Raw genomic sequence first — 17,706 nt, forward strand, 5'->3', positions numbered from 1 at the left:
CGCTTTAATGTAGGAAATATATATGCCAGCTTTATCGCAAAGATAACGGCGTTCCATAATGCGATAAGCGAATCGCATGTCGGTAAAATTGCCTGAATACACACATGTGCTACACTACTTGTTGCTTTCCAATGCCTGAAGGCTTTAATAATAGACTACTGTCTTTTGATATCAATGTTATCAGAAGGGGTTGAACAGTAAACCTCTCCTCGTCCAGCCAATATCAGCCTTGCCTTATAATACTGATATCAAAAGCTGGCATATTAACGTTCCGTTATACAAAGACGGTTGATGGCGATGTACGTACGATCTGTGGAACACTAAACACAATGTTTCAACCCAAAACTCAGAAAGATAAACGGGAACATTATTTCTAACAAACAGTCTAAATCGGGAGTAACTTTATAAAGTGTGCAATTGATTCTAAGCCTAGAGCTTTCCAATATAAATATGTGATGAAACTTGTACCCAATTATGCTTTTTGAAATACGTGCTAACTATCTCTACCATTAATTTTAAGACTTTTGCGCCATGTTTCCAGAAAATATTACTGTATCCACATGTTCTGGGAATGTCAATTTATGCGACGTTTGCGCCACGTTTCCAGAGACATACTTGTATATCCACATGTTCTAGGAATATCAATTCATGCGACTCTTTTGCGCTATGGTTCTAGAAACATATTAGTACATGTGTGTTTGTGTTCGGGTTTAACGCCTTTTTCAACATTTTGTCAGTCATATAAACGACGGTGTCTACTTGTAACAGTGAGCACAAAGTCCAACTTTATAGTGCTGCTTCACTGGAATGTCGCGCCGTAGACACGTCACATGATACCCCACCAAGTCACATTATACTGACACCGGGCTGACCAGTCACATATTAGTATATCTGTTCTAGGAATGTCATTTTATGCGACTTTTGCGCCATGTTGCAAGAAACATACTAGCATATCCACATGTTCCAGGAATGCCAGTTTATGCCACTTTTGCGCCATGTTTCCAGAAACATACTAATATACCTGCATGTTCTTGGAATATCAGTTTATGCCACTTCTGCGCCATATTTCCAGAAACATACTAGCATATCCACATGTTCCAGGAATGTCAATTTATGCGACTTTTGCACCATGTTTCCAGAAACAAACTATAGTATATCCGCATGTTCTTGGAATGTCAGTTTATGCGACTTTTGCGCCATGTTTCCAGAAACATACTAGTAATTCCACATGTTCCAGGAATGTGACATAAATCAAATTCGTAGTCTAAGCAAAATATTTCAATTTTAAAAATAGATACAGTTAAACAACTTCAGGTTTTAATTTATTTAAGCTTTATCTTCAGAAATGAATCAATATAGAATTTATTGTTGATTGTCCGAAGGACAGTTAGATGTACCATTCATAATGGACTGAATTTCATGGTGATGCATATCAGTAGAGAATTTTCTTTTAAGCAGTTAAGCTTATTTTTCTTTCCTTCCTTTCTGTTTTATTCCCTTTCCTTTTTAAGCATTCTTTGATTACTTCATCTTAAAATGAAAGCAACATTTATTTTGTTTCAAGATATGTACCGCTCTCTAGGGACACCCCATCATGTTATCATCATCATTTTCCAACCGTCTTTGGTATTTGAAGAACATTTCAGAAATGCATTGTACACTTTACTATTATTTGACATTTTTGAAATATATGGACAAAAGACCAAAGTGTATATTGAAAGTTGTAATCTTCAACTTTTATAAATTCTGTATACAATTGGAAAACTTAACTTTTCCAAAGTACTGAAATATTTTGTTTTGGAATAGTATGTGAGTTCAACTACTTATATGTTACTAAAAAATCTGAAAACAGTAACCTTGAACAATGAGGGTTAAGGATACATGTATATCCATTTCATACATACAATTTAAATGCAAACAGTTAATTTACTTCATGAAACATCACATGATTATCATCAGATGATTTGAAAGAAAATATGGATATTTATTATATATAACAGTGACAAAATATGTATATGGCCAAAACATGGTGACTTTTCGCCCGTTTTCTAACAACCGAGCAAACTCTTTCAGAAAATAGTTCAATCAAGTATTTTGCCATGTAACTTAACAAAGCACAAGTAGTTAGGAACAATTAAATTTTAAAGTTAGTTGGGATGTTTCATATATGTAAAGGGGGTATTTATCAAAATCGTGGCGGCGTCTTGGTGGCCATCTTGGATATTGTTGTTTTTCATAAGTGGTGGCCATTCCCGTGCACTTGTATGTTAGGGAGATAAACAGGAATCTTCATTTCTTAGCTATTTTCTAGTTGACTATACTACTAGGAAATTGTAATGCCGGAACAAGTAGATGCGCTGATAGTTTTTTAGTTATATGATACAAACAGAAAATCGGGAAAAAAAACAAAAAAAAACCCAGCTCCCTTGCCACCTAGCTTCTATTTTCATTTACAAGTCCAAAAGCTATGTCAAACATATGTGTTCGTTTATATTTTTGGACTATCTGCGTAGTACAAATTGTATAGATACTGTATTATTATATACAATCCTTTATATCAGTGTATAATAATATGTGTATTAATCACATAGACATTTTTTCAAGAGAAAATGGAATAACTGTGTCTAAACAAATGTCTGAGTTATGGGGCCCTGTATATGAACGTGTTTTATGATCCCGTAAACCTTTTAAGTTTCCAAATGGTATCTTTATGGGTTCCGATTAAGCCATGATAGGACTGCACAGGGACGGACAATCACAAAGTGACAAAGACAGAACAAAGTGATTCCAAGATATAAGTACATTTTAAAGGTTGACTTGATATAAATGATGTCCTTTTTCACGACTAATAATCGCTACATGGACAGTTTCTGCGGTTATTTTTTAAGGCGTCGGAAAATTAAATATAGGTCCCTTGCAGCATCTTATATAATACCCCACATTTTAAAAATATTGAACAACTTTTATACATAAGTATAATTTTAAATATTAAATATATCAAATGAAAACTTGTAATTGTAAGTAAAACCCTGTTTCATTATAAGTACACTCATACCGCTTTATTCCTTTGTTGCTATAAAAGGAATGGACTAAAACTTACCCATTTTCCGTTACTTTTTGAGTTATAGCGAGGTTGTCGGTAAATTCGTCCATATTAAACGTATCATCTTCGTTTATTCCTGTGGAATAATCGACAACACCAATTTGTGCATCCGTCGGGGATACCAAGAACTCATTTATCAGGGTTATTACGAAGGCTATCTGTATTGGGTAATTTGATGATCCAATAGAACCCGAGTTATCAAGGACAAATATGATGTCGGCTATAAACTCGTCGCAGTCTGCAAGTAGAATAAACAAAACATTGCCTGGAGAAATGTCGAACAAATTTCTTTGTTTTTTTGCCAGTTGTTGTAAATCTGAGTTTTGGCTAATAAAATGTTGATTTATGTGAATATCATTGTGAATGTAGTGATTTGTACTGATATATCATCATATTACGTTACTTTTGTGTAAGTTTCAAGATAATCGGACTGATGCTGTTAAAGTATTGTCAAACTCTGAATTGCATAATTTTCCCAACTTAGGACTTAATTGCTGTAAAAACAACAAGTCTGGCTCTCAGCGCAAAAGTGTACATGTATATAAATGAAATACAAGATACAATAGTTTCGCGCCAATATTCAATAGTTGCGCGCTAATCCTATGAAATTCATGCTTAACATGCGACGCGTCTCGAAACAGTTGCATCATAACATCTTTTAATAAAGCGTTTTAAAATATTACCAAATGCAATCGGAAAATTACCATGACCCAAAATCTTACATATTAACCACATCCCCATATAAATCGGGTTTTAAAATACCTTCTCGCAAAAGTGTCTGTAATTACTTCTGAATTTCAAAACCAAACCTGAATTACGATAGTAACATTTAGAATTTGTAACAATGGTAGCTTTGTTAAAGAAGTTTATTTGTAATAGATTGATTACGTTCATTGAAATTCTCAACATGACTACACGCTCTTGAGAAAGTTTAGAGTACTCCTGAAAAAACGAAACTTTGTTTACATGTTATGTGATTATTTTAGTATTGTAAATGTCCCCCATTTGGATGGTGATGTACCCCAGGAAACATGTTATGTGATTATTTTAGTATTGTAAATGTCCCCCATTTGGATGGGGATGTACCCCAGGAAACATGTTATGTGATTATTTTAGTATTGCAAATGTCCCCCATTTGGATGGTGATGTACACCAGGAAACATGTTATGTGATTATTTTAGTATTGTAAATTTCCCCCATTTGGATGGGGATGTACCCCAGGAAACATGTTATGTGATTATTTTAGTATTGTAAATTTCCCCCATTTGGATGGGGATGTACCCCAGGAAACATGTTATGAGACATATATTTCTCAATTAGTTTGGTTTGCAAGAGCGAAAAGTCATGTGTAGAATTTCTGTGAACGTAATCAATAAATTACAAATAAGCTTCTTCAACAAGGGTTCCGTTATCATACATTACGTAAATAAGTTTATTTATTTATTTTTTAATTACTATCGTAAATCTGATTTGGGTTCAGAATTTAAAAGTAATTCAAAGACACTTTTGCGACAAAGTATATCAAACCTGATATATTCCAATTATATTTAGCAAATTTATCAAACGTTTTATTAAAAGATATTATGACCCAACTGTTTTGAGACACACCGCATATTTGGTGTTCAGGCCCTTAACAGTTGGACACTTTCCTTTTTGATTTTGTCTGACGGAACAGGAACTCTGATAGGAAGTTATTAACAGGGACTGTGCTATTTCGATTTCTGTCTTTTGTCCTTTTTCGTTAAGGCCTCAAAGGCGCTTCCCTTGATGCGCTGTGTTCTGCAAAGGCATAGAGTACATGAGTACATGCGTTTTATATTCATAAGGAATTCTTTTTATATTAATATACAAGAGTATTTTTGTGTTTTACATAACATCATTGCGTATGTTATAGAGGATATTTGTTTGTTTCAGTGTAAGATCGAAATATATTTCGCCGAGTGAACACCATAATGCAATATTTTAAATTATGATGTTCACGAGTGAAAGATATTTTGCTCTTACAATGAAACAAACACATTTTCTATTTATTTTATGTGCTTTTAATGGTTTTAACCAAATCATATCCTATTTGTCCGCGCAACCTGACGTGAATGACATCATGACGTCATAATGTCGTGACGCCATGATATTTTTGTAGAACAAACTGTAGCCTAAATAGTTCTATTCCGTTTCCCGATTTCTTTTACATTTTATTACGATAGAATGGATATATTTATAATCCTGTTAGTATTTTTATACATCTATATCTTTACTGAAGTATATTTTGCAAGGAATTTTCTATTATTTATGATTCATATTCTTTCGCATTCAAGCGTATGAAATTTCAGTATTTCACTGAAGAGCATAAAATAGTGTTTCACTTGGCGGGAATAACATTTATTCATACTGCCCTGGGACTTTGGATCATTGTGAGTGTAAGAGTAAGGTTAGTACACCATACACACCATAAACCAGTTTAAGCTCCCCTGTGGTGGTTTTGCTACTGACCGTTCCAAGGCAGTGCCCTACAGTGCTCCTTTAATTTTTTTTCGGCTTGTCTAATCAAAATCTGCACTGTTCGCTATTCAGTCAGTTCTTTTTTGTAAGCACCCCTTTATCCAATTAATGGTACTGTCCAAATTGAAAGATGGACAAGTTCATTATAGAAATTTAGCAGGGTAAGGGTTAAAACCGTTACAAGACGTACCGTCGCAACAGTCATCATCATCATTTTCTTGGCATATACCGCAGATGCAGAATCCAGACTGACACTGTTCGTCATCGTCACATGCACCTTGATCTCCGACCTCTGCAAAAACATTCAATTAACATATATTATATGTACTAACAAATTTCTCAAATGTAACGAGACAGTTATTTTATGCAAAACCAAATCGGGCTTACACACAAAAAAGCCACAGCAATTGCATCAAACATTTAACTAAATGTTTTGCAAGGTTTGTAAACTGAATACTTTAGCATGATGGAGTACATTCAATATACCTTCAACAGAATTCCGCTTAAGCTGGTACTAGGGTGGCATGAGGGTTGTTACTCATTCCAGCGCCTCTCTTGAACAGACTAAGTCAAATAGATAAGTGCAAAAACCACAGGTCGCCAAACACGATATAAGCGAAAATATTGCAGACTCGGTTTGATTGAGCCTGTTCATGGACGGTAGTGGAAATGCAAGCTACCATCCACGCCCTCTAGCCCCGGGTTGAGCAGAACTCAACATTATACATAGTATAAGAACAACAATATAATTCAGAGACAACAGCCGCGGATGTATTCTATCATGGAACCTTCAATGATACACAGAGTGCAATTCCATGAAATGCGGAGTATGCCCCCCCCCCCCCCCCCCCCCCCCCCATTGCCTAAACGAGAAAACAATGGGCTGAACTAAACAAACTGGAATTTAGACATCTAGAGGTCTGAGGTTATGGAGCATGCATATCACAGGAACTGCCAAAAGACAAAATTAAAAGAGCAGGCACTATATTCAAGGGGTGGTTTACAATACCCAAAGCTATTAAAGCGGGAGTATTGGAACTACACAACCGAAATTTACAAACTGAAAAAATAAACATTACATTAACTCAACATGAATGTCGTGACGAACGATCTGCAAAGACCGAAAAAATATAACAGCTATGACTGAAGGTACGCGGAGTCTTTTTACGACCCAAACAAAGTCTGGTATTATTTTGCGTTTTATTATGCATTCTATGCTAACAAATGACCTTATAAATTTTATTATACACTGTAAAATCGGATATTTTAGCAAGGCAAAAAATGCGTGATATTTGAAATTGTCACAGCTATTTATATTAATAATTAGACTTTCGCTTGAACTAAGTTTTGCAAATGCAACACAGTAAATACCCGTCCGCTTAGCTCAATAGGGAGAACGTAATTTACGGATCACGGGGCCGTGAGTTCGATCCCTGGGCGGGGCATATGTTCTCTGTGACGATTTGATAAAAGACATTATGTCTGAAATCATCCATCCTCCTCCTCTGATTCATACCTGCGTAGAACATGTTTGTACTGGTGCAGATTCCAAGAACACTGGTAACGCTGTTACATATATGAAGTACTGTTGAAAAACGGCGTTACACCCAAAACAAACAAAGCAACGGACATTTTTGTCATTTGTGAGACCATATTAACTAATCAGCAAAGAACCGCTTAAACAAAATTCACCGAATGCATACATCTGCTATTTATGTTAATTTGAGGATAAAATCACACGAAAATATAGCCGAAAGACTTCATTTTTGAAAGCACCCAAAACGTACAATTGAACATCATAACCTGATTGACTAACATCCTCGCCTCGCATTCTATACCTTATACTATAATTCAAACTGTTTTATGTCCTTACTGTGTTTGCATTCACCGCAGTTATCGAGGTAAAAGTCTGTATCACACTTGCATATGTGGTCTTCACAGACCTGGTGATCTCCAAGGCAATCGTCATCGTCATCACAAGATTCACAAGTCAGGGAAACTGTAACACATCAGAAAATAAGCCGCGCCATGAGAAAACCAACATAGTGCATTTGCGACCAGCATGGATCCAGACCATGCTAACGGTTTCTCTAATTGCAATAGGCTTTGAAAGCGAACAGCATGGATCCTGACCAGACTGCGCGGATGCTGGTCGCAAACGCACTATATTGGTTTTCTCATGGTTCGGCTCTAATAATGACTACGAAGGTAATTTAAGGCATTCTGATACGGGAGTCGTATTTATTTTACTGTTACAGCTATCTATTGGAAGTTATGCATACATTTCACCAAGTTGAAAATATTATCAAGTTGTTAAATGAGTGTCTTTTCTTAATTAATGTATAAAACGAATTCATCATCTTATCATTTTAGTCGACTCGTTTAATAAATTCGATGTTAATGATGTAATATTCTTTTCACCACCTCATCATAGTTTTTTTTCTGTTGAAACAGTCAATTACCTATTATTGACCAAGTCAGTCTGACTAACATATCTTACATCTGAAACCACGTCAATGTCAAAATGGTATTAACACTAGTGTAATACAGTTTCTATTTCATGTTCATGACGTTTTTTTTTTCAAGTCATAGCTATTGTAAATATTGCAAAGACACTGCAGGAGTCTTAGTGTTAACGTCAAGTTTTAGTTGTCTTAATATAACTTGCATAACTTATATATACTTTGATGTTAGAGATAATACAAAGAAAAGGTTCACCTATATATTTAATTAGCATACAATCACTTCATCAAAATGATTCAAAGCTAAATTGACTACTCTAAGAATTAAATTGTAAACTGTTTCCCATATTTTCTTTTGTTTACTCTTCAGATATATTCATATACACACAACAGTGTCAATTGTTCTATGTATGGCCCCTTATATTATTGCAAGTTTGTTTTATATTCCAGGAAACATACCCTATGATTACAGTTCGAAGAGGCAATATAGCGTGCCAGATAAAACAACATATGACTTTGCGACCACAGGATCAACCAGCTTGCGCATACCAGTTGGTCAGATCCAAATGTTTTCGCAACAGTTTTTCTCTCAATTCCAATGGCTTTAAAAGCTACAGCATGGAGCCTGACAGACTAGCGCGATGGCGCAGCTGTCTGATCACTGGTCGCCACCCACTATGTTGGTTTCTTTAGCACGATCATATATTAAGACTTTGGTTTCAACATACAATATTAACAATTACTTTGTACCTACAGATAATAGTTTTTCAATAATCTAGTTGACTTTGAAATGACAAATAGATTATCTTACAGCACTGGTTTTGAATTTGTACTTCATCATCGGGACATTCACATTTTCCTTCTGGGCCACAAACAAGTCCATTGGCAAGACATGACACGTTTGAATTATCACATGGATCATCCAGCTCCTTCCCAACTACAATATATGGATTTCTTTAGAAAGACGTATGCTACCTCAAATTTTAACTACGGTACTTGTGAAGCCACGTCTACATTTTGCAACACGAGTTCATGACAACGTAACACGTGACAGAGCAACTTAAATGATACAATAAATAATATTCAATACAAACAAAGAGCATTTGTTGGATAAGAATAACTTTTCACAAAATTGTGGCAAATATATCCAGACATAAGAAAATTTATCAAAAAGAACATTTTTTTCATATGTTCATTTCTTAAAACACTAAAATTGTACAGCCTCTGGGTAAGGTTCATGTAAAAAGGTATTCAGTTATATTTACCGCATATTATATGGTTCCAAGTGAAACCAGGGTTGCATGCGCAAACTCCACCTGAACAATTTGCGTTGTCATCAATACATGTATTTTCCGCTGTTGTACATATTTCACCAATACGTGTGCCATCTATAAAGAGGTTAAAGTAAATGATATTGAATATTAGACAGAGTATTTTACACTTGCTATCTTTACATTAGTACTGGTGCCGGACTGGGCTCCCGTTTCTTATCTGAATCACTTTCCAATAAAAACAAGATGCCTATGGGCAACATGTCGAGCCCGCCAGCTGTCAAAAGAATTGGGAGAGCAAAAAAATCTAAGTCCAAACAAAAATCCTTACCAGTAGAGATAGATCATAATACACATAAAAATTGGACGTAACATGCATGTTGTACTACAGAAAAGTGGTCTTAATTTTTCCACACGACCAGTAATAAAAAAGTTGCAATATAAGCTATTTATAGTAACAACAAAGGGAAGTAATTCTAGGTTCTACGTCTCAAGATGGTGAACAACTGTGCCAAGTTACATCAAAGTCCCTCTATGCATGAAAAAGAAATGCTCCGGACAAAGTCATTCTTGTATCTGACATTTGACTTAAGTGTGACCTTGACCTTAGACCTATTGACCTGGTTCTTCTGCATGACACTCCGTCTCATAATGGTGAACATTCATGCCAAGTTACATCAAAATCCCAGCATGCGTTAAGTAGAAATGCTCCGGACAAACTCATTCTTCAATTTGACCTTTGACCTCCAACTGTGACCTAGACCTTTGAGATAGGAACATAAGGTTTGCGCGTGACATTCTTTCTCATTGAGGTTAACATTCATGCCAAACATAAACAAGTTTGCTCGATGCATGTCAAACTTATGGTCCGAACGCACACATTTACGGACGGGCGCACGCACCAAATGTGGCGACTAAGTCGAGCTCACCGCAAGCGGGCTCGACAATAAAAAATGTGTAGATGTGACCAAGGTAGAGCTCGATCCCACGAACTTTGGGTTTGCGCAGTCGGCGACTTAGCCACTAGGCGAACGCTGTCGTTGCAATGGAGCTTGTCTTGATTCTTAGTAATGACTTGATCTGGCGCAGACAAAATATGACTGAATCAAATGTCAGTTCGCACTTATCTGGCGCAGACAAAAGGTTTATGTCAATTTACTATAACTGACAGTATCTCTTGCGAATGATACTGCGCTCTGAATCCCATATTCCGTGCAGAACTCATGCATATTTCTCGATAAATCTAATAACCGTGATATAAAAGTCACGTTTGATATCTGTCATATTGTAAGCATTATCAGCGTAGTGCTTGTAAATTTAAAGCAATTAAAACAAGTGAATGAAGTATTGCCATGCAATACAAAGTCCCCTACTGGAAGGCACCTAATTTTTCTCTACTGCAGTATAACATAATGAACTGATATCTGTCAATGATGTATAAGCAATACTGTACTACATATACAATATATTATAACAACACACTTGGATTAAAATGTGCATATATAAAAACCCACAGTTGTTTTCATATTGAATTTTTTTGGCTGATTATGAAAATGTTATCATGTAAGTTATTTGTAGTAGTAACAACAAAGGGAAATTAATCTTAAAAAAAATCTATATAATATAAGCCCACAAGAAACTCTTTACCAGGTAGAGGTAGGTCAAAATACACCTAAAAATTGGACGTAACATGCATGCTGTACCACAGAAAAGTGGTCTTGGTTTTTCTTTACCGCCAGTAATAAAAAAGTTACAATAAAATCTGTTTATAGTAACAACAAAGGGACGTAATTCTAAAAACAAGGGTGCCTCATAGTGGTGAACAATTGGTCCAAGTTACATCAAAATCCCTCCATGCATGAAGAAGAAATTTTCCGTACAAAGTCATTCTTGAATTTGACCTTTGACCTCTAAATATGACCTTGACCTTAGACCTGGTTCTTGCGCATGACATGTTGTCTCATCCAGGGGAATATTTGTGCCAAATGATATCTAAATTCTGCTTTGCATGACAAAGTTATAGACCGGACAGGAAAAAAATACTCTTGACCTTTGATCTCAAAGTGTGACCTTGACCTTTAAGCTAGGGTACTGGGTGTTGCGCATGACACGTCGTCTCATCATGGGGAACATTTATGCCAAGTAATATTGTAATCCCTTGATGGATGACAGAGATCTGGATCAGACAGGGAAAAAACCTTATTGACTTTTGACCTCCAATTGTGACCTTGACATTTGAGCTAAAGGTCTGGGCTTTACGCAGGACATGTTGTCTCATCATGGGGAACATTTGTGCCAAGTAATATTAAAATCCCTTCATGGATGGCAGAGTTATGGACGGGACAGGAAAAAAAACTCTGTTGACCTTTGACCCCCAATTGTGACCTTGACCTTTGGGCTAGGGGTCCGGGATTTGCGCAGGACACGTCGTCTCATCATGGGGAACACTTGCGCTAAGTGATATTAAAATCTCTTAATGAATGTCAGAGTTATGGACCGGACACGAAACAGACCCTGTTCATGCTATGTTAACATTTGACTGCTAAGTGTGACCTTGACCTTTGAGCTAGTGGTCTGAAAGTTGAGCATAACACATCGTCTTATTATGAGGTACTTTTGTGCCAAGTAATATTAAAATCCCTTCATGGATGGGAGAGTTATGGACCGGACAGGAAAAAAGCCTTGTTGACCTTTGACCTCTAATTGTGACCTTGACCTTTGAGCTAGGGGTCCAGTTTTGCGCATGACACGTCGTCTCCTCATGGGGAATATTTGTGCCAAGTAATATTAAAATCTCTTCATGGATGGGAGAGTTATGGACTGGACAGGAAAAAAGCCCTGTTGACCTTTGACCTCCAATTGTGACCTTGACCTTTGAGCTAGGGGTCCGGGATTTGCGCATGACACGTCATCTCATCATGGGGAACATTTGTGCCAAGTAATACTAAAATCCCTTCAAGGATGGGAGAGTTGTGGACCGGACAGGAAAAAAGCCCTGTTGACCTTTGACCTCTAATTGTGACCTTGACCTTTGAGCTAGGGGTCCGGGATTTGCGCATGACACGTCATCTCATCATGGGGAACATTTGTGCCAAGTAATACTAAAATCCCTTCAAGGATGGGAGAGTTGTGGACCGGACAGGAAAAAAGCCTTGTTGACCTTTGACCTCCAATTGTGACCTTGACCTTTGAGCTAGGGGTCCGGATTTTGCGCATGACACGTCGTCTCATCATGGGGAACATTTGTGCCAAGTAATATTAAAATCCCTTCATGGATGACAGAGTTATGGACCAGACACGAAACTGCGGATGGACGGACGGAAGGACGGACGGAATGACGGAAAAGTGCATTCCTATAGTCCCCGAAACTGTTTTTCAACCAGTAGGGGACTAATAATATCAAAACACAGTACAGGTTATTACAAAGTCCCCTGAGTGAGTTCACAGCTGTACAGTGGCCAAAAGACCAGTGCATTTGACACACCACGTTTGTACCTATATGAATTTGTACAATATAAAGATGTATACCTGCAATTCATATCATTTTAAGGCGCAGGTCAGACCCTTTTATTGCACATGATTCCAGTCAGTTAAAATAACGTTGTAAGGCTAGTATCATGACTTTCAGAACACCCCTCGCAACAACGCTCAAAGAATGATGTCGTCACACAGCGACTTGACTCAACTCGAAAATCCTCAATTTATTATAAAAGTCCAAAAAGGGAGATCGCTTGAAAACCTGACACGAATCTCCAGATAAAATGCACATGTGTTCTTGTCACATGAACTGAACAAAAACCGTAGGAGTGATGAAGTTGTAAAATTTCAAATTCCAAAATGAACCATAACTATAGAAAAAATAATCGGACATGAATGTCCCGGTAACATACATATGCTGATGATGTATATCAAGTTTCATTTCTGTTGGACGGAAACTGTACAAGTCGAGTGCATACGATGCAGTTGTAATATTTTAAAGTTTGAAAAGCTGCCAAAAGTCAAGAAAAAATAGTTGGAAATATGCACATGGCCCCTTTATGTTGAAACTGTATGCAAAGTTTAATTACAACTGAATTGAAACTGTAGGAGGTGAGTAGGAGGTGAGTAAATGCCAAAAATGGTCATAGGAGTTGAGTATACAAGAAAGTGTGACGCACAGACGGACGGGCAGTTCAAAATACCATATGTTACCAAGGTTTTGGTACTAAGGCATAACAATGCTCTCCATCTTATGGTCACGCGGCTCTAGGTGCGTTGGGATCCCGTGTCACCAGGATCAAACCCGACGACACGGCTCTCCATCGTTTGGTCACGCGGCTCTAGGTGCGTTGGGATCCCATGTCACCAGGATCAAACCCGACGACACGGCTCTCCATCTTACGGTCACACGGCTCAAGGTGCGTTGGGATCCCGTGTCACCAGGATCAAACCCGACGACATGGAATCACTTGTCTCTCTTTGCTGCAAGACTCGCTCGGCATGTCATTCATCTTGCTGACGGAATACCGGTGAATCTATTTAATGATTCAGGTGCTCGACCGTACCTAATTTTTCTGCATGTCAATGCAGCTTAAATAAGAAACTTGAGTTTGCTCCAAGAAATTATATCGTACTTACAACAGACATTGTCGATTTGTAAGCGAGGGGATAAGCATTCACACCTCTGACTGGTGCTGCCACAGGTAAGTCCCGAACCACAAGAATCAGCATCACACGGGTCATCTAAGTTTGGTCCAACTGGTTTGAAAAATAAAATAACACAGTGTTACTGTAGGTGTAGCGGACCCCCTAGTTGAGCGTTGACCTGTTAACTCTAAAAGGCGTGCTACAGTAGTCCGCTTGGGCTCGTTTTTTTTAGAGATGAATATCTTTTAGATTTAACAACTATAAAGACGTAGAAAAAAAAACATCAGGTAAGTATCAAAATATGAAATGGAAATGTATGGATATGTTATAGACACAATATTTATAAGTATAAGATATTAATTGTGCATCGCGATTTTACCGTAGTTGTCAAAGTTAAGCACCATGTATCGCTAAAGATTATTCTAAAATTACAAACTTCCAGGTAAAACTAACACGTTTTAACATAGGCGAATTTAGCACAGGGGTTCGTAACATTGTTTTAGATCTGTTTAGACTGTAACATTGACTTTAAAGACAACGGACTAAACACAGTGATACAAATGTATATATTAAGCATTTTGATATTTAAAACAACCAGTAATGATATTTTTGTTCAAGACATTTGAATAATTTAGGCTCGTTGTCTATACATTTTTCTTGTCTATACACATTTTTGTATATAACGTCAATACGTTCACTGCTATAGGGTTGCAGATCGAAGGGGCTGCGTTCACGAAATGCATGTGGCTTTTCTATTGGAAAACGTTTTTCTTGGGTGTACACTTTTTGATCTGCCACATCGGTTTTTGTTTGTTGACATCAAAGTAATACAAACTCAATATTTATATCAACGAACTCTTATAAAGTTCTTTAATAGAGCAGATATACATTTTTAAGACAAGGATGGCTGTTTAGTACGTGTAGTTAAAATTTAGGTATTGAATACACGGACATGTTTCAACTGCACGGCTAACAATTTTGTTCTATCTTTCATTCAGGTCGTTTTAGCTGGTCTACTGTTGTGTACCTCTGAAGAAATTAATCTCATCTCTTAAACGACAAAATCATAAATTAGCTACGTTGTCTTAACGTCGCGTCACCATACACGTTTTCCGCGAGCAACGCCTGGTTAAAATGCGCTTAGGCAGGCAAGCGTTACCAACCGATCTCCTGAACTACCTATTTTTGGGGAGATTTTATAGTATGATCTCCTGAACGAGCACTGGAGAGATTTGAAAACATGATTTCTTGAATGACCTATTATCAGAGAGATTTCATAACATGATCTTTTGAACGACCATTGGAGAGATTTGATAACATGATCTTTCGAATGACCTATCATCGCGGGGATCGATAACATGATTTCCTAAACGATCTACCATCGGGGAGATTTGATAACATGATCTCTTGAACGGACCAGGGGGATTTGATAGAAATTGAAAGGAAACCGCGCCAACGAAGGAAACGCATATGGTCAGTAAATACCATCCGTACAACAACATGTTTTCTTTTCTATAACTTTTTCTTTGTTAATTTAAAGTAGTATATTTTAAGTAAGGCGTATATATTAAGAAATATGGGACTATAGGTTTTCCCCCAAAATTTAATTATATAGGTTTACATATGCTTATAATATTATCCCCATCACACGGACCCTGTTGATTTTAAGTGTAGTTAAATCATAGAGGTAATAACATAAATTAATCGAACAAGGGAAGATTACATGTCTAGAGATCTGGCATGAGTAATATATTAGAACAGAGTAATTAGTTAACTCTTTCAGATACATATAGAAAACATGTTTTAATCATTTTAATATTGCAAGGAAAGAAAAAAAGAAAATAATTACCACATATGTCAAGTGAAGCATTAAATGTAAAAGGCGGAATACACTCGCACACACCATCCACTCCAGAACATTCGGCATTGTTGTCAATGCACGTGTCGGCGACCGTTGTGCAATTCTCACCTATAAGTCTACCATCTGCAAAATATATAAAAATCTAGTATTTATCAAGGACATTTTTCTATGATTTAGTTCGTATTCTAACACGATCCGCATCAATTGCAATATAAGAATATAGCAAACAGTCTTTTATACGAATCTTCAATGAAATATGGAAGGTCGTATTGAACCAAAACAAGTTTGAATTAAAGATATCCAATGGACATCTTTCACTAAATAATTCATCTTTGAACGTTTACTTTAAATGTAGAAAATCCTAACCTTTTGTATTTAGCTTTACTTGATATATAAATTAAGTTTGCAGATAGAGCTATATTCATAACTAAATGCTGAAAAAAACAGCCATTTTTTAAAATATTTTTAATGGTAGTACACATTTATAATGTGTTTAAGAAATAATTTATAGCAAAAGAGTGTTTTAACACTGTTTATGCACGATAGGCGGCTATACGTCGGGCTCAATAATTTCACGAGGGCGCAGCCCAAGTGAATTATTTGTACAACGTATTACCGCCCCAGTGTATAAATAGTGTTAAAACACGTTTTTGCTATAAATTATTTCGATTCTAATATGCCCTAAATCTAAAACAGTAGACGAACTACAATAGCGCTCTTTCTTTTATTTTTACATAAACTATATGAAGTAATTGTTCATGTTTTTAAATATGGTATTTGGATATAATATACATTTAACTGTGGTAATTTTAAAGCAAAATCTTTGAATTTAGAACATCAAAATGTTGCTTCAAACGCAAAAAAAATAAGAGTTAGGATGATCGGAGCTTGACTGCCACAGAAAAGTTTCTGTTAATTTACTAATGAGTTTTTTTTTTTGGTTTTGAAATTACTAGGCCTGATGAATCTTTGGTTCATTATAAGGACGCGGTCTAAATAGTGGTCAGATATTCGTTCAGAAATGTACTATTTTAAATCATTTTTCTGTAAAGTTACAAAAAACATATCCGAATCATTTTAGGACATATCAGAAATTTAAGGCACAAAGATTGCTTCATGTAATTAGATGAAATGGCCTTTTGAGCGAAAGAATTTAATAATAAGTACAATATGACCAAAGTCATTCTACATTTGACTGCAGGATCTTGTTACGGATCGCCGAGGTGCCCCTTGTGAAATGTGTTAATGTTAGAAATGGTCTTTTACACAATATAACACTTTATTGAATTGTATTAATTTTCAGGCACCTGTTTGCCATCGCTTTTGTTAATTTCTTAAATATGTTAGGGTCCAGTTGGAGAAGTGCACAAGGGTACATCATTTTAGCTTTTATGTGTATCGTATAGAAAAAATATCTTACTTAAGTTAGTAAATATCATCTTAAGTGACTATACAACTTGATAGGATCATACTAAAAAGGTACACATAAGACTGTTTCAAAATAAAATACAAAGCAAAGAATTTGTTATGTATTCAAAAATGTAAAAACGTAACGGCAATTTTGATTAATTTCAATATTTACTGATCTCAGTGTGGTGTATAAACAAAACAGGAACATAAAAAGTAAAATTGAAATTCATAATAGTTTCACATTTCGAAAAAATACCCTTGACCTAGACATAAAACGTAACGCATTTGCAAAATGTCCTACTGATTTACATTTGTTAAGCGTTAATACCGGCAAAGGTTCCAAATTGGTGTGTGTGCAATTCAGACGACTGTGAGTTATTTCACATAATTAAAAAAAAAAAATAGGCAGATTTCAAAGTAAACTCTCCGAGGTCCTTAATGATGCAGGGTATTTTAAAGGCAAATTTCTTTTAA

The 17,706-nt window shown here is 36.2% G+C and overlaps 1 protein-coding gene across 1 annotated transcript in view; it reads right to left on the bottom strand.

Moving 5' to 3' along the window:
• LOC123523191 (matrilin-2-like) overlaps window positions 1–17,706 on the bottom strand; it is a 43,429-nt gene that overhangs the window by 25,557 nt on the left and 166 nt on the right. Inside the window, exons 2-8 of the mRNA XM_045300878.2 lie at window positions 15,811–15,945; window positions 13,953–14,072; window positions 9,330–9,452; window positions 8,876–9,001; window positions 7,476–7,601; window positions 5,793–5,894; window positions 3,101–3,341 (exon numbers count right to left, since the gene is read on the bottom strand). Coding sequence (XP_045156813.2) covers window positions 3,101–3,341; window positions 5,793–5,894; window positions 7,476–7,601; window positions 8,876–9,001; window positions 9,330–9,452; window positions 13,953–14,072; window positions 15,811–15,945 — 973 coding nt within the window. The remainder of the gene's footprint in view (window positions 1–3,100; window positions 3,342–5,792; window positions 5,895–7,475; window positions 7,602–8,875; window positions 9,002–9,329; window positions 9,453–13,952; window positions 14,073–15,810; window positions 15,946–17,706) is intronic.

This window comes from Mercenaria mercenaria, chromosome 8 (assembly GCF_021730395.1).
Source record: "Mercenaria mercenaria strain notata chromosome 8, MADL_Memer_1, whole genome shotgun sequence".
NCBI classification, from domain to species: domain Eukaryota; kingdom Metazoa; phylum Mollusca; class Bivalvia; order Venerida; family Veneridae; genus Mercenaria; species Mercenaria mercenaria.